At 37.7% G+C, this 25,294-nt stretch overlaps 1 protein-coding gene across 3 annotated transcripts in view; it reads right to left on the bottom strand.

The window, feature by feature from the left end:
• The window catches only part of SNX2 (sorting nexin 2), a 28,748-nt gene extending 5,722 nt beyond the window's left edge, over window positions 1–23,026 (bottom strand). The window contains exons 1-10 of one of the 3 annotated variants that reach the window (XM_038124316.1): window positions 22,869–23,026; window positions 15,866–15,983; window positions 9,463–9,626; window positions 8,193–8,259; window positions 7,940–7,983; window positions 7,716–7,857; window positions 4,431–4,509; window positions 3,143–3,218; window positions 1,819–1,932; window positions 1,498–1,591 (exon numbers count right to left, since the gene is read on the bottom strand). In XM_038124316.1, the coding sequence (XP_037980244.1) occupies window positions 1,498–1,591; window positions 1,819–1,932; window positions 3,143–3,218; window positions 4,431–4,509; window positions 7,716–7,857; window positions 7,940–7,983; window positions 8,193–8,259; window positions 9,463–9,626; window positions 15,866–15,983; window positions 22,869–22,979 (1,009 nt within the window). In that variant the 5' untranslated portion in view covers window positions 22,980–23,026. Of the gene's footprint in view, window positions 1–1,497; window positions 1,592–1,818; window positions 1,933–3,142; window positions 3,219–4,430; window positions 4,510–7,715; window positions 7,858–7,939; window positions 7,984–8,192; window positions 8,260–9,462; window positions 9,627–15,865; window positions 15,984–22,580; window positions 22,769–22,868 lie in introns of those variants that run through there. The other 2 variants (XM_038124317.1, XM_038124318.1) reach the window with 2 other exon arrangements.
• Window positions 23,027–25,294: the final 2,268 nt, after the last annotated feature.

Genomic DNA, 25,294 nt, shown 5'->3' with positions numbered 1-25,294 from the left:
GAAAAAGTCACTCCAGTATTATCCAATTGCCTACTTCAGAGAAAACGCAAACCGACAAAACAAAAGCAAATTCACCTACAGAGCAAATTTTCAGAACAATTTTAACAGGTTTACAGTACTTATTTTCCATTCAGTTCAGCATAGAAACAAAAGGCTTTCACAAAATCACTACTCCCATGAGTGGAATTTATTTCTGTTGGGCTGTTTACTGACTTTAAATAACTTTTATGTGTGCATACTGTAATGTATTGTCACATTCTGATATACCTTAAAATAAAAAACAACCAAAGCTCACATATCATCAGTATCTGTAGAGTGAAGTTTTGAGCTTATTTATTAACAAATACTGGTGCAATTGTCTCAAATCCCATGTAAGTAATCCTGTACAAAGTTTAGTTCCATGAAGGACCTTTGAACAAACGTTTGGTCCAAATTACTTGAGATCAGTTTACAATTTTGCTGCCCCTGCAGAACCATCAGAACACCAGAAGTGATTGCAGAAGGACGCTGTCTTCAGATATTTAAAACCTTTACAATTTGAACACAACTCTTAGAAAAAACCCAATGATCCAACATTTCTTCAAATCTATAAGGTGTCAAATCAACCGTAAATAAAGATTTCCATTTTCCATTACTTCTTAAATACTCCATAGCCTTGAGGATAGGTGGCTAAAGATATTCTTACTGCAGAGAGTAACTCTTGATTGGAATTATGAGAAAGCAACTTACAACATTTTCATTTACTTTTGGAAACACTCCAAGGTGACACCATATTTTAACATATTGTAATATCGTCAGAAAGCACACTTATGGTCTTCTTGAGCTACAAATTCATAATTGTGGTTTGATTAGGGTTTTGTCTGGTTTGGTTTTTATTATGTTTGGTTTTTTTAAATAATCGATAGAAATCCATCTCTGACAAAGAGCAGCACATGTTATTAAAATATAAGCTTACAGGTTTTGCTTCTATCTAAAATCAGCAAACAAAACGCTGATATTCTGTGACTATTTATCTTCCCAGAAAAGTTTACCTTAACAGTAGTTCGAGGGTATATGATTATGCAGACTAAATTAAGAATAAGAAATTCCTGTGTAAGCATTTAAACTCAGTTAACAGACCAATACTGAACTAAAAGATGTTTAAATGGATTTATGTAGCCACTTTTGTTCAGAAAGAAATTACTCTTGCCATGAGACCTAAAGATAAATTTACGGATGTCTACTGTAGGAGAATCAGTTGCTAGGTGTGATACTGAAACTGTGCAAGGAAAAAAAAATATGCTAGATCATTACAGTGACACTAGGAATGACAGATACCCTGGTTAAATTTAAAATTAAAGGCAGGTGTACCAAAATACAAGAGCAGTTTAAAGTAGAAGATACAAGTAGAAAATTTTTGCAGTAAATATGTTGTGTAACTATTTTAGTTAAGAGTTCTGACATGCTGAGCTCTTGTCTCATCTCCATTTCCTAAGGTTCATGTAAAAGTAAAGTTACCTTTTCTGTGGCAGACTAATGCTTCAACACTGGCATGAAGCTTCCTAAGCTGCTGATCCAGATTCTCAAATTGCTGCTGTTTTTCTTCAAACCACTAACAAAAGATGAAAGAGTCAAGCATTACAAATTAGATTACAAAAAACATTTCTGGTTCTAAAGAAGCAAATTATCCAGGTACTTCCAGGGTGGTCAACTGATACAGCTAAGAATTCAAGCCGATAAGGAAATTAATAACCCATTTTCTACTTCTACAGCTTTAAAATGCAATTGTTGAGGCTCATTAATTCATCTCATTATTCAAGCCGAAAAATCAGCTCTTACTGCATCCGATTCATTCATCTTGATTGTCATTTTGTTGACAGCGTCGGCAGCCTTGTTCACCATTCTCAATATTCCTGCTCCACTCAGAGCCTGGGTGTTAACTGCTCTCGGCAGCTGGAATTGAATGACAAATAAGGGCAAAGAGACTGGTTAAAAGGATGGAGGTTTAACTGGGCACAAGGGGGAAAGAAAAGGATATAGTGTTTTCTTTAGTCCTGTGTGTTTCAATATAGTGGAATCTAATTTCTCAAATTTACTACTTCTACATTCTCAAGAGGAAAACTTAAAAATATAGACTATTTACTTTTCTTCTACATCTTTACATTTAAATGGAACAAACAAACCACTTGTCCAAAGCTGTTATGAACTGTTATGAAATGTCCTAAATGGCCACCTATATGCTACAATGAACAAACTGCCACTACAGGAACAGAAAAGCTTAGATTTCTAACAAATTGGACAAATGAAATTGTGTTACAATGCAACACATGCACTGCATGCTGATAATAAAAGGTTAATTATTTTTGCTTTTCAATATATAAGGCTATAAACGTATGTAAGTATCTGCTTAGGTACTAAGAAACACTCAGAGTTAAATTAACAAACTTTAAATTTAATTGATATTATATTCAGGCTAGATTGTGTATGCTATACAAGGTGGCCCCTATGTCAGACCACTTACCCTTCATGTGATGTTTTGTCTGTCAGCAGCATTGACAAACCCAATGTAAGTTATCTATTGATGCTTTTGTCAGTATGGAGGCCTCTGTGACTTATTAGTATAACTAAGATACTGACATTAGGCAAAACACAGTTCAGTATTAGAGTGAAACCACTATGCACATTTATAAAGAGATATGTTGTATCTTTAACAATTTAATCTTGTGAAAGGTACCAGATTAATAGTGCAGGCAACTGAAATCCTAATTCACAAAAGTACCGAGCCTGGTCAGCAGCACAGAAATGCCAGCATTTTCACATTATCCTACCAATATACCTCAAGCTGAATTCCTAGAGGCAAGAGAGCTGACTCCAAGCCAGTTTAATTTTAGATCTTACTTAACAAGCATTAGAACTGAAAAGACTGACTCACTTGAGAAGTCACTATACAGCAACTAGCTTTTTCTCACTAGCACTGTAAGTTTTACCAGAGCCTGAGGCACATCATTACCTAAGTAGCCTCTGCCATTCTAGCCCATGAAGGGCATGGTCCAATTTGATTTCATATTATTTTAGGGGATTAGTCTCAATGCAAAGTGAATATATTGCTTGGTAGGTTACCATATCTAGAAATAAATAAGATAAGTTAAAGGAACATAAATACCTCAGAACTTTCCAAGAATTGTCTCAAATCTGGATCCTGTAGCAGGGTTGGGTGTTTTACTGTTCGTTGTAGATACCTATGATTTTAAAAATTAAAATATCAGGTAACAGAACAGATTTAATGTGCCTGACTGAACATAATACAGTGCCATGCACTCCATACCACAATGTAACATACTAAAGGTTGGGTAGTGTTTCACAACAGAGTTTGTTTACACCAGAAATTTCTTAAGGTGGGGCCTGCCATATCTATGTTGGATAGTGGTAAAATAATATGCTTCTTATTTTAAACAGCTGAGTGAAGACTCCTTTATTAACTTGTTTATGCCAGAAAAAAAAAAAAAAACCAAGAACTTATTTAAACATTTTTGTACACTTCAGTGGACAGGCTTTTTGTTACAGGTAATTCTAGCTGATTTATTTTAGAATTTTAGGAAATCTTGGACAAGTTAGTTGATTCTAGACTGGGTATAAACTATTTATGGGCTGGATAGACAAGAGTCTTCAATCCATTTAGTTCTCATACACGCACAAGTACAATTCAATGTAACTCATTCCTTCTTTATTCTGCACTACTCCTTAGACCTCAAGAGTAATTTTTTTATCCACCCTCCATTAGGTATGTTTACCAGATCCTTATCTGTTTTTTCCTGAAGAAGGTAAGGATCCAGTTAAACTATTTTACACATTAGATTGCTCCACTTTTTTTCCTTGTTCCATACTTAGTATGAAGTACAAGTTAAGGTTAAGGTGGTAGTATACCAGAGACAGGACCCTTCCCTGACAAAGATACTTTGACAGTATCAACTGTGCTATCAGTGGTGGGTGACAGAGATCCAGTATCTCTTATGCCAAAATTCAGCAAGTCACATCAATGTCATCAATGCACATCATCAGTAGCCCATTTTACTTTCAAGCAATTGAAGGCCTCTTCGCCTGCCTTCCTGCCCAACAGCTGATTTGCTATGGAATAAATACATTGCTGTAACTGTCTTAATTCTTTCAACCCAAAATGTCTACAGAATATGGTAATGGTAGTTTTACTTACTGAACCTCTGCAATCTTAATTTTAAGCCTGAAACAAGTTAGCTATCATCATTTTTATGAATAGGACTATTCTTCCTGTTAATGATGGGAATTAATCCATTTCTACTCAAAAATTTGACAGCTGTATACAGTCTCCAGAATTCACTTAAGTACAGATCACCAATGTTGCAATTACAGAACCCATATAGTATACTGCAAGTAATTCTGAGCCTAAATAAATTTTAGTTAGATACACACACTACCTTTCTAGAGCTGCTCTTCTTTTCTCCACAAATTCAGTAGATGAAGAATCTTCTTTGCCTACTTTAACCTTGGTCATGCCTTGAAGGAAACAGCATCATATTGATTTTATCACAGATAAATCACTAGCATAACTGATGTGATTAGAATATAAGGCTCACCTAAGTTTACATATTTAAAGCAAATTACAGTGAAAAACACTACACAGGAACGTAAAAAAAAAAAATCAACTGCATGGTGCATGGTTTTGTGAAAGTAGCTCTGTGAAATACTCAATTTCCTGGGACATATTAATTGTGACTAATGGTTAAGTAAAACTAGGTGAACTTGTGTTTATGAAAATAATGTAAATGTTGATCAGAGTCTTACTGGCAACTCACACCAGAAGAAGAAAACAGTTAGCCATATAAAGCAGAATACAAAAATGTTCTCACATTATAAGCCTATTCACTGGTAAGCTTATTACCATTATTTTACTTGTACTATTTTTTCTTTTAAGTTCTTAAACAAATAGATTTTAATTAACTAATGCAAACTAACAAGTTCTGAAAATTCTGAACGGAACTGCATGGAGAACAGAATCAGCAGAATAAAATGTATGTAGCCTTATAGTGCTTTCTCTGATCAAGACAAGAGTGCCAACTAGTTATTGATGTGTCATGGCACAGGAAATAAATTCAACCTCAGCAACAGAAGAACTCTAAAATAGTCAGACTGAACTCACTATTTGTCATGCTAAGGATATAAACTCAAGAGTTTAGCAATGAGTCCCATCAAAAACACCATGAAACACTGGACATCAATAATTATTCTTATTTCCTGAAAAACAGGAAAGGCATTTTATTATACAATCCAGATGTCTGATTTCTAGCTGTAGTATATTTCTTATCTGTTACTTTTGTGTCTCTTTAGAGACAATCTAAATCAGAATCTTTGAGATTCTGATGATGTACTCACTGATCTGACAGGTCAACAGCTCCCTAAGTTCCTCACCCAATCTCCCTTCTGGAGAGAGAAGTTTCACACAGTAACCCCTGGAGGAGACAAGCAGCAAAGCCTTAAAGGAACAAGACTGAACCCTTAACCTCTCAGCCTTGATTTTTCCCTCCTCTGCAACATGATGAAAATAAATCTGATAAAGATTTTTCCCAAAAGTATTCTACACAGTGTAATGTAAATACATCCATAAAATTGTCAGTAAAATTGAGTATGTCTTCAAACATAAATGATTCAAGTATTCAAGGGAAGTTGAGGTAATTCACATGCCTCACCTTTTTACATTACAGTATTACTATACACTAATATTTTACTGCAGAAAAGAAGGAAATCCTGTGGCTTAATAAAAAAGAGCCTTCATAGATGAACTTTGAACAGAAGTTCATAGGAGAAACTGAATACACAAACAAATGACCCATATGAGGAATTCCTACCCTGTAAAAATGACAGTTATTTCTAAGTATCTTGCCACTTTTCTTTCTCTGCTAATATAAGCCTATTTAAATGCCAGTGCAAAGACTTCTTCTGTAGACCAAACACTCTTCCTTCACAGGAAAAGATCCATGACATAACAGATTATTTTCTTTAAAAATGAAAACATGATTTTCATACACACTTATGTAAATAGTGAGGTACCTTAATGAATGTCCAATTCCAGTTCACAACTGACTGATTTTTATCCTTTTGTTCCACAGTCAGTAATTGATGGACTTGAATTTGTAGCTAAGATCTAAAATTCCAGCCCCTACCGCTCATCAACACAATAAAACTGGAGCTTTAAACTCCAGGTGTTACCAACAGTGTAATAAAATGAACAGACTTCTTTACAGCACACACACTGCATAACATTGAACATATGACATTATGTATTGGGACTTTAAATATAAACATGCATAATGTAAAGACTATAATCTTACTTTCAGCTGCTTTCTCAACTCTCTGCTTTAATATGCATTATTTCAAAACAGACCAGAATCAATTCCTTCTTTTCTCCAGAACTGGAAATGTACTGACTACATGCTCTTGAACAGAACTATGTAACACCTGTGAAGTTCACCTTTAAAGATGGAGTTTCATGTTTTTTAGAAAATATTCTACAGAGTCTGAGTCTTCCCAACCTACCTGTACCTTAAAGTATCTACACAAGGCTTTGAAGCGCCATCCAGTGCTTGCTTGCATCGCAGTATGTCCCACCATTTTACCGTCTTCCATGTATATCAATTTTTATGCTGGTTTTGTTCAAGTGGTAGCTGAAATCCAGTCTAAGCTGAATTTGACTGTGATGCAAGCACTACATTTTCATGTAAATGCACACTGTCATAAATGCCTTAAATGTTGTATTATCAAAAGGACATGATCAGAAACCTCATTCCATTTCCATAAGTCCTGTTGGCATTTGGAATTAAACTTATTTTTATTACAGGAAAAACTGATTACAGAATTACCCATAAATTTTAGGAACTACCAAAAATTCAGGTCAAATTTTCAGTCTCACAGGCTTAATAACACAGTGCTTTTCCACAGAAGTAAAATCATGAATTTTGCAAGCCTCTTGCTGCCTACACCTACTCAATCTGCCTACTCCTACTCACACAAAAAACTGCTGTTCTGATTGTCTTTACGGACTAAACTACTGAAAAGAAGTTCTGCCATTGCCTACATATCAAACAACATTCTAGATTCGAATCACTTACTTATATGAGTAACACAAAAGTCTTTAACAGGCTTTACTGTTTTAAATATTTACCTATTTTGAAAGAACCTCTCCTACTTAGAGATCACAAAACTGAAAATTGTTTTAATGCACCAGGCAGGCTTTTTAGCTCAGGAAGAAAGGATCTGATCCTTTAAGGTATTCAACCCAAAAGTCATTTTTTGCATTAAAACCTTGCAAAATTTATGAGAGGTTTTGCATTCACCATGATCAAAAGAAACAAAAAGAAGTATCAGGGATCTGAAGTTATGTATGAAGCTGTATATACTGCAAGCAATTGATAACAGCTCAACTTAAAAATAAACTTTCTTTTAACATTCTTGTTTTGGTAGACTAATCAGCTCTTGAAGGCCAACAGCAAAGAAAGATTCATAGATAACCACAAGGCCATGCATTAAGAGATTATCTTTCTCATTATCAACACTTGTCTGAGTTTGGAAGAGGCCATTACATATCTTTCCAATTTAACATGAACTTTTAGAAAATACAGGACACTAATAACATTTGGACCACCTGAGAAGAAAGCAGTATTTATGCAGAAGACTTTGTATTCAGTACTTATTGGAACTGCACTTACCTACAATACTTTTTTCTGGAGCTGGAGGCACAATATAACCAATATGCATGTATTTTGTTGCTAATTTGCTGTGCAGACCAAGAAAATCACTGAATCTTCTTTTAACAGAGAATTCATTTTTGTGGAATATTGAAAGTGATGTCTTAAAAAAAATAAAATCGTGAATTACTGATCCATCTCAGCTAAAACACAAAGTATTGACAAATTTCTGTTGTACTACCTACCTTTGTTGTTACTCTGTATGCCATATAAGCATTCATGCCATCTCCTGTAAGAAAATTAAAATACTTATCCCAGGGCAAGGTAGTGTAATCCTGCCATACACTTTTTAGTCAAAGAAATACATTAAATAGATTTCCATTTAGATACTAAAAATTGCCAAAGGAAAACGAAAGAGGAAATCATGCTAAAATCTAGGAATAGTCTTCAAGGAATAAGACAGTCTACAACCTGAATTTTTAGGCTCAAGGAACTTACCAACTTTCTCTGGGTCTGATACATTGATTTCTATATCAAACAAATCTCCATTTGCTTCCTCTTCAATCTAGGAAAAAGATTTACCACATTTAACAAGGTAATGGACATACATATTATTTATGGCTACAAGGATAAGCATATAGAGGAAGGAGGATAAAAAGTCAGTATGTTTGTGTAATTATGAAACATTTCCAGTCTCCAATGTTAATATACTTTCCAACACTGACTGTGACTGCAACCAAAGTTCTTGGGGTAAATTTGGTAATGCTAAGTTTACAGTTGGACTCAAATGATCCTAAGGGTATTTTCCAAACTAAATGGTCCTATGATTTCAGTTTCAAGACCTACTGCAAAAGCTTCCAGTACAGTATGGGAGATTTATGGGTCTGTTCATTGTATCACCTACAATGCTAGCAGACACCGTGGTTCACAACCACTCTCATCTGCAATGCTTCCATGTGCCTGTAATCAAAGAACAGACATTCTTTTTCATTAACAGTAACTGTAGCAGAAGAGCTTGGGAAGGGAAAAGAAACAGATAAGAAATTTTCTGATACTTGTCTGATATCTATTCTTCCAGAATTTTATAATCCTTCATGTATTATACCTAAGTTTGATAAAAAGAGAGATCTTAAATGCCATGGCAGAAGAGACAATACCAGGGCTGAAGCGGGCAAAATCAGAATAAAATGCCACCCTGTGGTGGCATTTTGTGGTAGGCATCATTGTGTCACAGGTAGGTCTTGTATGCAAAGTCACTGTCTGGTAAGAGAACTTTCTAGAATGAATGGCATTCAGCAATGTCCATACTTTGACTGGAACACCAAATGTAAATAGAAATGTTAAGACTACAATTACCCTCAGTTGTTTGTTAGCATGCAGGATAATTCTAAAAACTGCTTGTTCAATTTCCCCATTAGGAACAGCTTCAGAAATACATGTTGAAACTGTAATATGCTAGTTAGAGTAATTTGAATTAATAACATTTCTTATGTATCAAGTTCACAGCTTCCTCCTACACACACTTTTAAAGTATATCTTCTGAAGGAATAGAACTTCTTACTCCTAATACTACATATCTCAAATATGATCCCCTCAGCAGTGAATTCTTACCGTATTTCAATGAGTCAAATTCACACTAAACTTTTTTTGCAAAACAAACAGCGAGGTATAATGCCATGTGCCAATGTTTAGGAACTGGCATTTTAAAACAAGGTAAACCTTAAAAATCCAAATGAAACATTTCCGTAGTTTAGAGTCCACAGCATACCTCTTCTCTGGATCGATCAAAAATCACTGGGGCTGTTACATTTTTCGATTCCATTCTGGGAGCTATTAATGTGGTAGGTGTTACAGGAGTGACTGCCGGAGTAGGTTCTGGTGAAAGTATTGGATCCCTCTCCGGACTGTCCAATGAAACTTCTTCTGTTGCTTCTAGATAAACATATTGAGTTAGCAATAAATTTCCTGTGCAACACAGATGGATATGCATCACAAAGACAAAAAACATGCATGATGACAAAATAAATGGCTCTCACCCCCACCAAAGACAAACAAACAAAACCTTAAGATCTGTCTTATATATTATCTGGTTTTCAGTGTGTAGCCATTGCCTCCTGTTCTGTCAGCGGGCACTACTGAGAAGTCAGGCTCCCTTTTCTCCATTCTCCACCATACAGTATTTAAACCCACTATATGATCCTCCCCACCCCAAGCCCCTACTCCATGATGAACAGCATTAGCTTTCTCAATCTCATCTCTTATGCCATACATTCTATGTCCTCAACCCTGCACTGGACTCACTCCCATCTGTCCATGTCCCCCTCATATTGGATAGCTCAGACCTGGACTCAGCACCCTAGGTGTGGCTTCAGCAGTGCTAAGCCAAGAGGAACGACCAATTCTCCCTGCCTGCTGGCATTACTTTTCCTAATTTCAAATTACGTAGTATTTTCAAACTAAAGTTAAAACCAAGCACCTCATTACATTCTCCATTTTTAATATGAATCAAGAATCTACAGCCTTTCTTTGAAAATAATTACTTTCATAGCATGGCTTTATTCTTACTGCTAAATCTTCACAAATATAAATATCTGCTAATGTTGCCTTTCCTCAAATGCCACAGGAAGGACACAGAGTCTTAAATCAGTAAGGAATTTTAATTCAGAATCTAAGATCAGGTGGGAAGTCATGCTGAGGCAGCTGCAAAAGAGCTTTTAGATTGGCAGAATAACAACATTTCAACAAGAGGCGGCTCTCTCCTTTGCTGGCTAACAGCATTCAACATATATGTTATACAAATGAGTATTTCACAGAAACATTTCTCAGGAAAATATGCACATACATATGTAGCACAGAATACTATATACATGATGAAATGTAAAATACAAAATATTTCTGAAATAAAGCGATTGCACTTCAGTTCTTCCTTTTTTCTATCACTAGCTGTATTCCAGCACATTCAGGAAACAAATCATTAACCACAACTGTCTACTTCTCTATATCTTCAAATTTTAGACAGGTTTATCAAACCAGTCACTAAACGATTCCATCATCAGCTGAGAACACAATGCACTTACTGTGAAGTATAACTTCATGAAAAAACTGAATTTAATGTAAGAAAGCAGCACCGCTTTCAGATGAAACAGAAGCACACTTCTTCTCCAGCACTCCTCTTTTTCATACTTGTGTCCACATACCCATTAGCATCACAAAGAGATCTAGGTTGGGCATCAAATGAATTCCAAGCAGGATTAGCAAATTTTTAAAGCTGCTGCCTGGTGTTTCTTTTTTATTTACCTGAAGGAATTTACCCACAGAAAATAGCACCTGTTTGTTTGATAGCAGTAAGTCAGTTATTTTAGGAAAAATTGGGAATTTAGGCCTTTCTCCCTCTTGTTACCTCTCGCCCCAGCTTTGGCACTCCACCAGACACTATGCAAATCTAAAAGCATGACATGGAAAAGAGATGGAAGCGGATTATAGGACTGAGTTAGACAGGGAGAAAGTTATCACACTTCTGAAAGGAAAAAGAAGCATTAGCTTTATATAAAACAGCAGGCTCTTACTTCTAGCTATTTTTCTCCCTCAGAAAAGCAGTCTTCAAGTAGTACATGAGCTGAAGATCTATTTCTCATGAAATAGAGATGAACTCTGGCACTTATGCTTCTTACATATATCCTTTTACTTTGAGTAATCAGATGACATAGTCTGATTAAAAGGTTTTACTGATAATTCTTCTGCTTTTGTGTGCTTTTTTTCTCCATGGAAACATTAATATAGTAGGCTTCACAGTAGAAACTATAGCAGTTCCAGAAACACTTGCTTAATCTATTAATTTTGGATCTTCACCCGAAAACTTAGTATGAAGTTGTGGTATTGTGGTGTAACTTATTGTTGGTTTTGGGTTTGAGAGGTTTTGTGCACTTGTGTGGGTTTTGTTTGGTTTTTAAAATATTCAGTATCTTTATTAGCATGAAAAATGAAATCTAGATGTCTTCTTTTCCAGGATAGTTCTCAAGAGCTTAAGTTCTCACTTAGAGAGGCAAGCAACTACTCTGTCCAGCTTTTGGGAGGAAAATACTGAGATCCAACACTTCATATCGGTTATGGTAGTTACCGAACATACTAAGAACTCCCACCTAATAGTGTAGACTGCTAGACATAAATACATAGTTTCCAACCTATAAACAGTCTTTGTTAGGGATCACTGTCAAGTTGCTTAGCTATAAAAGAACATGAAGACATGTCATTCTGCTGTAGGAGACAACTATATATGCTTAATTAACGTTCTACAGCCAACCACAACAAGTCTCTATCAACACTCAAGCACAGGCTTAATCTCAGCATTACACAGAGCTTGTTTCTTTATTTTTCACCAGCAGTTTTTGTGAAATATCATCTTAGAAAATGCAAGGTTGCAATTCTTCACTAGCAGCTCACTTTGGCCACACGTTATTTTTACTAGTCACACTTTCAAATGTCAGCCCTTTAACATTCTGATATAGCTTGAATGATTAAATTGGCTTATTATCTTTGAAAGTTTGTCCATGTAAATGTATAAATTTGGAAGTAAACTTAAGCAAAGCTGTTATGTAGAACAGAGGACAAGCTGTTAAAAAGGCTTCTCTGAGCACTGTAATATTTCAGAGACTTTATTAAACTGAACTGACTGTAAGAACTACTACACCTAACTCATTATGTATGTAAGCTTACAGTCAAAACTGTATGTAAACTTACAGTCAAAACTGTAAGTTTACATACTTTTGTGCATTTACTTCTTGCAAAATAACTGAACAAGCAGATTCTAAAAAGCAGAAAGGCATTTGCACAAACTCTTCATATCATACACATCACATGACAACTGTCTGACAGACACCATCATCTAGAAGCTCTTATGTTCAGATGCACTTGAAGAACGTATCTCGTCTGGATCAGAGAATTATCCCCTACTTTTCTGTCTCAAATCCCAAGAAAAAAGCTGAAAGGGAAAAAAAACCACAAAACCAAACAACACAAAACCCCACTAAACAAAAAAACAACCCCATGAAAACAAACATCACCCCAGCCCCCAACACAGTGACTTTTCCTCAGGACACAACAGCTAGACACTTCCATAACATGATCCATTCCCAAAGACATTTCAGAGCTGAAAAAACAAAATAGCAGTAATCTTTTACCCTACACAGGAGAGGAAAAATTATAGTTTGCCACTTTTTTGAAGGTGACAGAACACTGATAAAACTTCACAGATGAGTTCACCATTTAGTGTTCTTCTATGAGCACCAGAGGTAGAAGGCGCAGACAACTGCGCCCTTCATGGGCAGTCCACGGCACATTTGTGCAGCTATACATTGAATTTTGGGTCAACATTTTGGAAGACTAGTTCAATATGCAGCTCTTCACTGTACAATAGCAGGTTATTGACAACCAAGCTTTAAGACATATCTCCAAATTCCTTAAAATACACCTAATACTGCCTCATTTGAAGCACTGACCATTAAGATCTTTGCATGTAAGAGCTCTACAAGGCAAGATAAAGTAATTCTTCTGGCCAAACAATCAACATAGTGAGTTTTATTCTAAGGCTGAAAGTTTTTAAGTCAGATTAGCAAGACAGTTTCTTTGTTACAGAATGAAGAACCACAACAAAGCAGAAAATTTACTCATCTCCAATGACAGCAGGAAAACTTATTTCTTCAATTTTTGAGACTCTGTTTTAATAGTTCAGTTATAAGTACCCAGAGAAAAGGTAATGAATATCTATATTGCACGTATTATTTTGTAGCTGCCACAGAAACATAATAGCAAAGAGGTTTTAAGCCTAATAAAAAAAGCCTAAACCATTTCCCACGTTCTGTCCTGCATTAAAGCCATAGAGAAAATTTGTACTGCTTCACCTTCTTTTCCATTAGGCTGCAATATGAGGTGGAACAATGGAAAAGTTTTATTAAGTCTACAATAGCTACAGCAGCATACCATCACAATTTTGACAAGTCTGAAAAACTACAATTATTTCTGACCCTGAAGAATGGCAATCACTCCTCTCAGGAGCCACAAACATGATTTCGTTTACCTGGATTTTAAAGTGTCTAGTAATTCAATATGAAGGAACAACAGAAGTTACAAAGCTGTGGAGCTTCATTTTTTCCTCCTCTCCACTTAAGTGCTCCTATAAGATGTGCCAAGTTAAGATTCTTTGGAATTTCAATTTGTCAAAGAAAAACCCAGTCACAATCACTTTTAAATTAAATTCTGCTTTTCTAGAAAGCCAGCCTTTTGCAATCATGCTGGAAGCAAGAAATTAGGTATCTCATCATGCCTTTCTCATGCTGTTTCTATACCGTCTAGCAAAACAGTCCTAAGAAAGAAAAAAATAGTTATACTTGTGAGTGCACAGCACTGAAACACAAACTCAACACAGTTTTTCACAATGTCATTTCAGAATGGCAGTGACACAAACACTGAAGCTCATGACTTGGGTTCAACAGCTTCATACAAACTTTTTGCTTAGAACAGGAAACTGTGAAAAACATCGTACTTTATCTCACGCTCCATAAATCACATTTGTTTTTTCCTCTATTTGAGAGTATTAGTCTTACTCTGTACTATAAATTGAACTTCAAAAGACCAGTCTCAGCTGAGGTAGATGGGCAGTGTTAGATGCCTTCAGTTCAGTGCTGCAAGTGCTTATGAGAATGTCCTATATGGCAAAACCCAAACCCATTAAATCAATTCCTTATGTCATTCTCTCAGCATTCATTTCAGTTGAAACAATCTGGCTGCAAACATTTGTTCCTTCTGTCTGACTCCCCTCAATATTTACTCCAGTCTCCTTTTTCTTTTCTTAATATTATCCAAAGGAGAATTGGCTTTCTTAAAATACCCACTCCAGATGGCTCTATGGTTATAAAAAGCTGGCTTTATATACTGAAGCTAAATAACCAAATTGCTGACTAGTACTAGAAAGCTACATTGCTGAAGTGCTTACAGTCTTTGTAAGTTATAAGGCAAAACAAATGCAGAAAAAGAGTGAGATTACCCCACTATCCTTTATTCCTTTTTTCTCTTAAAACACTTTCAGAGAGGTACTAAACTTGTCAATACATTCTAACAGTGTCATGAACAAACAAGTTCAAATACATGGAAATACAAATTATGGAAGTTGAGAACAAATGTAATGGGCATGTGTATATATGCATTTATACAAGATAACCCAGAACTAAAGGTTATAAAGCTTCTTTTGGAATGATTACATCAGGTAATCAATGAGGATGAGATGACTGCATTCAAAGCAGACTGTCAGCTGACTAACTCAATATGAAGCAATAGGGAAAATTATAGTATTGACATGTAACATTCAGAACCATCTTATGCACATAATATATTCCAAATATTCCAGCTCCTTTCTTGAATAGTTAATGTTCCTACAACTGTAATTGACAGCAACATTAACCCATGTTAGGATAGTTGAAAACTGACACTGAAGTAGCAACTGATTTATGAACCTTTAGAAACATTCTGTCTATTAACAGATCACTTATCACAACTTTCACATCTTTTTCTAAAGCATGCAATACTGTCAACTGTCAGGGACACAACCATGCACTAGTAAAGTGAAAGGACTGGTCCCATGTGCCAGTTTGTTATCTTTCCATTGAAACAAGAGTATTAAGAAGGAAATACTTGCAACACAATCTGAATTATCTCTCTCTTTGTAACTGGAAAAAAAGACTGGGACAGCTTATGCATGACTATTGAGTAGAAAACAAAGTAACTTAACTCCTGCATTTCCCCACAAACAGATTTGAACATTTTGAATCACAAAATTATAAAGACTATTCTTACTGTCAGCAGAACATGTTAATGACCAGCTTAATGCTCCCACACTACACACTGACAGTACACATCACAGAGAAACTTATAAACAAACTCAACTAACAACATTTTTCACAAGACCTGTACAACACTTTATTTATAACATTTATAAGGTTTTAATTTTCCCTCTCAGAAAATTTTATAATTTTAATATAATTATAAAATATAATTTTATAATTATAATTTTAATTTATAACATTTATAAGGTTTTAATTTTCCCTCTCAGAAAAACAGATTTCTTTCAGTCCAAGGGTGAAAGGGTTTGTGCAGACATGCTAGAAGAAGACAGTCATTACCAGCAAAGAGGTCTTCTCTGTCACAATCCAGCATGATTTCTGCTGGCTTTGGACCATTGGAGTTTGTGCTGAGGTCTTCTGCAGGAAGACTTGCTGGCTCTGGAGAGGAAGGACTTGACTATGTTTAAAAAAAAAAAAAAAGTGAAATGATTATAAGAGAACAAGTTGCCATGTATCAGTACATAAGAATTATTGCAACATTGTTTCATTGCAAAGAAACAAAAGAATATTTACAGAAAGGGAACTCTGTCAGCTATTTCCATTTCCCATTCCTAACACAGCAACAATGAGTAAAAGATATGAGCTAGTCAACAGCTCTTAATTTCTTTGTTTGAGAGAAAAAACAGTTAACAGTTTCTTCAGGTTTAATTAATGTGAAACAAAAGCCACTACAGAATCATCTAGAATAAGTTTTTAGTAATGCCAAATGTAACTTGATTATTAGGTTCCTCCTGGAAAGACTTGGATTTAAATCTGGATTTGTACATAGCAAAAAAATCAATAAAGAAATCTCCAAGTGCTCTGAGATTGAAAAGAACATATTAATGCCATCCAAATAATTAAAGGCTGCTAGGAACTGTAAGAAATTTTGTTAGCTTTGCAATAGGATTACTGCCACAGAGGATCAGAGGATAACACTGTATTGTACATGGAAACTGGGCTTGCCATAGATACAATTTTCCAATTCACCGAAGACGAGAACTTGCCCTGTTAAAGACACTAAGGAAAACTAAAGCAATATTGAAACTGGGTCACAAATGAGTATGTATTACACCTAATAACTGAAGGTTTTAAGCAATTTCACAACTCAGAAGCAGCATATTTCAGAAGAAATGGTCTGTCTCTCCAGCCAGTGCTGTGTAGAAGTGCAAGTTCAAAACCTTGTATTCCAACTAGAACAGAAAATCATGGAAATGCTTGATTTCTCAATGCTTGATGTTCAAAAAGGTTAAATTTTTATCAGCAAAAGCAGTTCTTTACTGAAACATCATAGGTACTCATTCCAAACCAGTTTTGCTGGTATTTAGCTTTGAACAGCAATCCATTTACATTTTGACAGACCAGAGTTTTAGGACACAGTGGGAGTCCCACACTGCCACAGATGCAGAAGGTTTGTGCTTGTCAAGTCACTGCCACGAAAAACAGCCATAGGGAAGAAAAGCCTTCCTGAACCTTTACAGCACATCAGCAGAGAGCTTTCTGCTTTACCACTTAATTATACTCTTGCTTAATGAATGGTGGAAGAGCGCCCTTGGAGAATGCTTATACCTTCAAGCAATTCCCTCAGTTTTATTGGAAATAGCTATTTCAGTTACTAATTGTTATTTTTGACTATACCTGGCTTCTAGTCACAAAATCAGACAAAATTCATGTTGAACACTTAAATCTGATCAACCCAAGGAAAATATCTGCATGCCTAGAGTTACAAATTAACCAAAGGTCAATACAGTGGTATTCCCACTTTAAAGAAAGATATACATTCCTCTAAGAATAGCTATAAATACATGCCACCAAGTCTCTTTCTGTTACTCAGCCAGGAAAGATCCTGTCCAATGGCACAGTTAAAGCAAATATTTCTGCACTGGATACCAGGCTTTATAGCTGCAGTTAGCAGAGCAGTTACAGGCAGCTCTCTCCAAACTCCATATGAGACTATTTGCAAACCCAAACAGACCTTATGGGCACTTCAGAAATCTGAAGAGCAAAGCTGACCAAATGGATATCCTACACTTTGTAAAACCATGCTCAGCAAAGCTATGGTGAAGAAGGAGAACAGAGAGGATATCTGGAGTTAGAACACTTGTCTAAGTCACCATTACACTTCTCTCTTCCTGGAGACGGCTAAGCACAGGCCCACCCATGGAAGAGGTGAATAAATGCAACTTTTATTCTACCCATCAAATTCTCTTCATCTATGTCCACTGGTCTTCTCATTTTTATCCTTCCAATTCTTCTCTTCCATGCCAGGGGGAGTCATGAATGCCAGACAGAAATAAACTTCAACAAGCTGACAGATGAATAAGGTCCCCACTGTTTTATTAATCTTTCTGTGACTCTTTGGTATTTTTAAACAGTTGTATTCTCAGACAAGATGAATTAAGAATGGGATTAAATATATTCACTGAAAGTTGTAACTATATATGAAAAAAATGTGTAGAAGCATGTTAAAAATTATTCATGGTCTGAGCACTGCATCAGCTTGTTTAAGAGTTTTGCAATGAAGCATAGTTTTTTCTCTTCAAAATGGGCAGAGTTCTCAGGGAACTACAAAAACACAGCAAGTTTTTTTATGTATCAAAAACTGAGTCAATAATCTCTAATAACCTGATTATTATGCACAGCCAGTAGGTCAGAAAGTGCTTCTTGAAAACCAAAGAAGCACCCATGCTGCGAACAATATATTAAGCTGTTTCAGTTACAGTCTTCTTCGGATGAGAGCTAGAAGACAGGACCCCAGCTTTGTTTTATCTCTACAAAATACAGCTAAAATGGCCAATGAAAAATGCCTGTCAAAGGAGTCAGTAGTCAGTGCAGTGAAAATCTCTTTATCAGACAAGACATGCAGATGAGACTAACAAAAACCTCATGGCTCAGACAAATAGATTAGCTGTTTAGAAACTCTAAATTTACTTGATGCCAAGGATTCACAAAATGTCACAAACACATCCATTTCCTGAAATGTAGACAGCTGTGAAATTTCTGAACAAGTCCTGAGCTGAAGGTTTGGCAAAGCTTCCAATACCCAAGACGCTCAATGGCCAGGACATCCAGGTATGCAGGACAGTTAGGATCCTGCCACGTTTTTCTTAAAAACAAGTTTCTGGTAAGATGCCCATGGGCCCATTCCAATTTACAATGTCAGTAACAAGCTCTATCTGTTCATTACATCTGGAGGCAATAACCAAGTATTTTACAGCTCTGACTTATGAAGAAACAAGAACAAGATCTTGCATTTTCTGCTGGTTGAAATTATAGCTCTAGACATTTGGACATCATCCTTTCTCTTAATAGCAGGGTACCCCTCAAACTGATTCTGCTTGCATGAGCCCCTCCTAGCTTCCCTCAGACAAAACACAGAAGGCTGACAGAAGGTGGCCATCGTAATATTCTAGTTGTTCAGGTTAACCCAGCTCACTGTCTGAAACAGGGTTTCAGGAGCTCACAAATCACAGCATGGCCAGAGACAACACACTCAATGGCAGGACAGCATCATTTGCAGCAGAAAGGAAGATGACACAAGCAGTCACATTGGAATGAACTTCCACATACTTCCATTACAGCCTGGATTTAACTCAAGCAACAAGACACACATTTCCAGTAGAATTACACCAATTAATCCTGGATATAGACTTAGCTTTCTACAAAGGTATAGTACAGTATTGAAGGACTTAGTGCTTTTCTCTCTGATATTCCAATGGAAGCTTTACTGCTTCCTCAGTAATGGCCACTGTTAAACTGAATGGATATTATTAAAGCCATCTTGACCTCTGTGGCTATTTAGCATTTTGCCTCATGTAGACAAACCAAACAGATACTGCAGATCTTTGACATAAACTGATCAATTGGCAATGAGATTATTACACACCCTGCCTACATTACAGTCCTTGATAAATTACCATATCTACTGCTTACTGATTATTTTCAAGTTTCTCCATGTATTTTTCCATTAAAAAAATCAAACCAACAAACAGGCGTATGGGAATGTAAATGTATGTTTGAATGAGTAGATGGCAGCCTAGGTTCCTGTGTTCACATAGCACCTTCAAGAAAGACAGACTGCCAATACAGAGATAAGCGAGAAGTTTAGGGGAAACGAAATAAGAAATGGTGTAACATATAAACAAGATAACAAAGACACAGATTGGGGCATGAAGGAGGAAGAAGGTAGAAATGGTGAAAAGAGAGTAACAGTGACCATTTTTTTCAGAAATTCTAACATATATCTTACATATATGTCACCAAATTTGACTTTCATGCAGTTGTTTGTGGACCCTTCTAATGGGAGCAGAGTACACAGACAGCAAATTAGCAGTCTGTTGATTAAACTTGTAATATTCTTCTCATAATGCACAACTAACTTCCAGAACTTCTGGCTGTGCAAGTCACGAACACCCTTCAAAAAAAAAATCGAAACCCAACAACAGCCAAAAAACTAAACAGAACCAAAAACAAAACCAAAAGCAAACCTCAAAAAAAAAAAAAAAAACAAACCACCCACATCACAAAATACCCAAAAACACCCAAACAAAAACAAAACAAACCCCCACCAAAACCCATGCACTTGAAATTTTATCAAGTAGATAAGTCTACCTAGACCTCAGGAAGACATTGAGCTACAAAAACCTGATACCTAGGAGAGCACTGCAGATGCTAACCAGCACATATAAAATAACCAGCAAAATTATTCACGTGGAACTTACCATTGATCACCACTGTAAATGCAGTTTTGGCTTAGGCCATTTACATGATTCATCCTGGCAGTTTTCACCAATGAAAGCTACTCTGGCAGCTAAAGGGAAACCTCTAAGTAACCTTGAATGTAAGAGAGGCAGTTGTCCAGACTCACAATACAGCTGGCACAATAAAAACAAAATAATCATTCTCATTCTACTACTCATAGGCACTGTGGATAGTTGACAGTAAAATGAGCATCCCATCAGCTCTGACAAGTTGCTGCCCAGCCTGGTTCCCAGTTCATTGGTGTCTGAAGACCAAAGGAAGGAAGAGTTCTCATTCTCTGCCATACAGCAAATTTTGAAGCCCTAAAATGTGTTTCCACCACACCCCAGAAATCCCAGGTGTTACAGTTCAGTGAGACCTTTCCAATGTTTTATTTTCTACAACTGAGCGAGTTCAATTCAAGACGTTAACTTTTTACAACATGCACAGAGAAAATATTCTCCATATGAAGCCACTGAAGTAACTAAGCCTCTCTGTACTTAAATGCTACATATTTGCCATTCATAATGTACATTGGATGCCTATTTTGTCAAAAGCAACTTAGCTCGCGTTTTCGAAATGCAGACTTTGCTAATATGGAAGCCATTTGAAAGATGTATTAGAAAACAGACAGCTTTTCCACTGCACAATCAAATAATAGACAGGAAGGGCGCAGCACACATTTTGTGAACTGCAAAGAGAATGAAAGCAAGATAAAATAGGAAGGAACTGAAATTAATCATGCTAAAAGCAAACAGACAGCTCCAAGATAAAGCAGTTGGGAACCCTTTCAATGTACCGAAGCCCTCATGTAAGTTGGGTTTGGACCTCAGTGTCCCTTGCCACACTCTCACTTCTGGTATCAGCAACCAAACACACAATTAACTACAAAAAGCATGACACCACTCTGCTGTTACTATACAACTCCCACTGTCATTTACAATCAGTTTGTCCATGAATATTTACCAGATTAAAGTAACACTCAAGACAAAAGTTTAACTAGGCCTACATCATCAGACAATCATTCTTATCTGCACTATGGTACTCTATACACTGAATCCACCAATTTATGTTCAAGCCAGAAAGAAGTCCAAAGTCAATTTTCATTACCTCTTCCTTCCAAATCTGCAGGAAAATCACAAGATTAAGGCAGTGCCCTAAATGCTGATGTCAGAAAAAGCTTACTGACACAGCTTTTAAAAGCTTCTCTTTAAGCAACAAGGCTTCCTCTTTCTTCTTAGAGACTCTATCCCAAACAGACTGTGTACACAAAGCAGCAGAGTGGAACTGTCAGCAATTGATACAAAGCCCATTTCTTTGCCAACGTTAGCAGTTAGAGGAGTTTCAGTAACTTTTTTATCTCATGGTAACTGTGATTTGGACACTAAATCTATCTTATCTCCTGCAGCTTTAGTTCCAGACCACATCAATAAAAACATTGTTTGTGTTACACTGCAGTCTTTCTCCGTGCACTGAAAAAGACTCAAGTAATACACACTGTGTCACACAGAGATGCACAGAAGTCTACTCATGCAACTCTTGTCTACTGCAGATTCACATCATTTCTTATTCCTTCAGTGCATTTTTTCCGCAGATCTTTTTCTACCAATGCATAGATTATGCATCTATAAAAAGAAAGAAAGAAAGTAGCTTGAGAAAAGGCAAGTGACATTAAAACACATTTAAAACCCTCCTTGTATACTGCGGGGGTTTTTGTTAAGGACAGACAACAGCCAGAGCAAAACCAAAGAAACACGCACCAATCCTACTTCTGCAAAGGTCAGGGACAGAAAACTCTTCAGGAAAAGAGGAACAGAACAATTTTCTTTTTAAATGGGCATCTATGCACAGGAAGAATAAAGTTCTGCCAGAAGATACTGGCAAGACACGAAGGTAGAACGTGACCACAACAATGTGCTAAAAAGGCTCCCGCTATAGCGAATGAACACAGAAGCATTTCTCATGTCTCCCTGTGGTTCTTTCCCGGCAGGTCACAGCAGCCGCCGCAGCCCAGCACTGCGTCGGCTCCCTTGGAAGAAACCTGAGAGACAAACAAGATTCTACAAGGTTTGCAAACTGAAATGGAGTGAAGCCTCGGAAAGAGGCCAAACAAAGAAAATGGGTCGTTATTAATCCACTCAAAGTCTAAGGCGGAGACACACACACCCACACTCACACCCACACACACATACACCAAAGAAACTGGAAAGAGGTAGGGTGAGAATATTCCCCTGGCAGCACAAGAAGAGGGTAAAAGAAGGGAAAACGGCGGTACTTGGAGAAAAGAGTTTTAAGCTTCTCTTGGCAGCAGAAGCCCCCTTCTCTCCGCGAGGGAAGCACCGAGGAGACGAAGCAGAGGTGGGCGGTGAGGCCGCGACCTGGTGGAGGCCAGGTCGGCAGGGCAGCGGCGGGGCGGAGGCCCGAGCAGGAGTGAGGGGGGCCGGGGCAGGAGCGAAGTACCGGCGGCCTGACGGGGAGGGGGGGGTACGGGAGGGGAGGGCCCGGCGGGCGCCGGGTCGGCCACAAGGCTCAGGGCCTGCAGCGGAGGGCGAGCTCTCCTCACCTCCAGGGTGGACACGGTGCTGGTGAAGAGGTCCTCGCCGTCCTCCAGCTCCTCGAGGTCGGCGGGCCGCGTCTCTCCCAGCAGCGGCGGCGGCTCCCGCTCCGACGCCATCTTCGCCTCCAGCCCGGCCCCCGCGCTCACGTGACCGCCCCGCCGCCCCGCCGGCACGTGACCGCGGCGGCCCGGCCGGGGCGGGGCGGGACCGTGACCGCAGGGCTTGCCTTGGGCACAGCCCCTGCCCCGAATCCCTGCATCGAATGACTGCCTCAGCCACAGCCCGTGCCAGAAATCCCTGCCTCGAATCCCTGCCGCATCCACAGCCCGTGCCACGAGTCCCTGCCTCAAATCCCTGCCACGTCCACAGCCCGTGCCACGCGTCCCTTCCACATCCCCAGCCCGTGCCACAAATCTCTGCCTCATCCACAGCCCCTGCCACATCCTCAGCCCCTCCTTAAACCCCTGCCGCAAACCGTGCCACATCCACAGCCCCTGCCACATGCACAGCCCCTTACCCTTCCCAAGAAGAGGTAAAGATGCAGAATTCCCTAAGTTAGCTTGGTTGTTTTTGGGCACTCATTAGAAAAGGTGTGTGAGAAGTTTAGCTTCTTAGATTCCAAGTAGCATTGTAATTATAGTCGGGCTAAAGAAGTCTGTGGCCACAGGAACCTGTTATAGGTGTTTTTTTTTTAATGTCAGAGGGGTCAAGAAATAACCTGAAGATAACTATAGAACCTGGATTTTTAACTAATTGAGGTTCAAGGCTGAAAAACTGGATTAGTAAATATGTGTGGGAAAAGAACTAAAATTAGAGAAAAGCATTCAAGGAAATAAATTGGAAAACAATGCTGCAGAAAAATTTAGAGGGGCTGCAAAAAGCCAATCACATGTGAGATTGTGATATGTTACTGCAAAAAGCAAACCCCCCAAAACCCAATACTTATCCTTGTCAGTGTGGGTGTTAATATGTATGTCATTTGACAAATACATAAGAGCTGTCAGCTCTACCTCATGCTACTAAGTCAAAATCTAAGAGGAAGGTACTCATGGATCCTAATGGAAACTACAGCCACCCCTTCCTGTGCAGCCAATAAATCCACCTCTGTAATGCTGTGTGAGATGGATATGAATAAAGCTCCAAAGCTGCTGAACAGTAGAAGTAGAAATATCAAAGCTAAATTTACATGTGCAGCTTGTGTATATGCCTTGTGCCTGCTTTAATTACCTGGTTATGTGATAAGATTTTACAGGAGCCCTCTTCCCAAGGAGCATTTACTACAGTCACAGTTTTTCCTTGTTTCTTAATAGCTCTGTATTCATTTATTATATGCAGTCTCAAGGCTACATTGAAGAAAAAAGGATTTGTCTTTTCACATCCATTTCTCTGCGGTCTGTCACTGCCTGTTTCACAGGCACTGATGAACTTTATCTTCATGGTATAATACCGATTACACAGGAACTGATCAGAGGTGGAAAAATTTAAACTTAAACTGGTTACTTACCTGGATGCCCTAATTGAGATCACTAGGATTTTGCTTTTTGGTGTTTTTTGTTTGGGTTTTTTGGTTTTTTTGGTTTTGTTTTTTTTTTTTTTTTGTGGTTTTTTTTTTTTGTGTGTTTTTTTTTTTGCTAGAATACCTGACATTTCAACAGTTTTGTCACCTAGGCAGGAAGCCCCAGTATCACCGTACTAGCCTTACCCCCACCCATTTTTAGGAGTAGGCTTTTATTTCTTTCCTTCTCTATTGTGTAACTTTCTTCCCTTTATTGGCCCTTGTCAGGTCCCAAACCTTCTTGATTAGCTTTGGGAGCCATTTAGAACCCTCCAGAAACTGGTAACTTCTGGTTTTGGCCCACCAGCCAACAGTTCCTCCGAATCAGTACACCTGCTGCATGAAACTGTCACTGTACCACTTCTGCCTCTGCCCCCAGCATCTGTGGGCTGTGCAAGCCTTTGTAGTCCTGCACTTGAGAGGATATGTAGAAATCAAAAATGTGCTCTGCATAAACTCTCTTGGGAGCTCTTACACAATAAAAATCTTCCTTTTTTTTCCCCTGCAGAATCGGGTTTCACTTAGGAGTATAATTGCCTTGATTTTAAATTGCTTTTAAAATGAACAGTATAACAGCATTACAGCTCCGTGTCATTTCCCTGGTTCAGCTCACAGAGGTGCTGAAGCCTTGAAATAGTTACAAGAAGTTATCTGGGTTTGGGCACTATACCGTTTACTACCTTCTGCCCATCTGTCAAAAACTATTAAGTTAGATGCAAAATAAAGATGGATATACTCTAAGCAATGTGAATCAAAGTTTACAATCAAATATGTCAGATTATCAGAGTCTTACTTCACTGCCTCTATTTTAGGATTGTACTAGTACAATAGCCACTGTAATATTGTGTTATTTTAGTAACTGAAATATCAATGGAA

The sequence above is a fragment of the Motacilla alba genome, chromosome Z (assembly GCF_015832195.1).
Source record: "Motacilla alba alba isolate MOTALB_02 chromosome Z, Motacilla_alba_V1.0_pri, whole genome shotgun sequence".
Lineage (NCBI taxonomy): Eukaryota > Metazoa > Chordata > Aves > Passeriformes > Motacillidae > Motacilla > Motacilla alba.
This window is presented reverse-complemented; position numbering and strand designations above follow the sequence as displayed.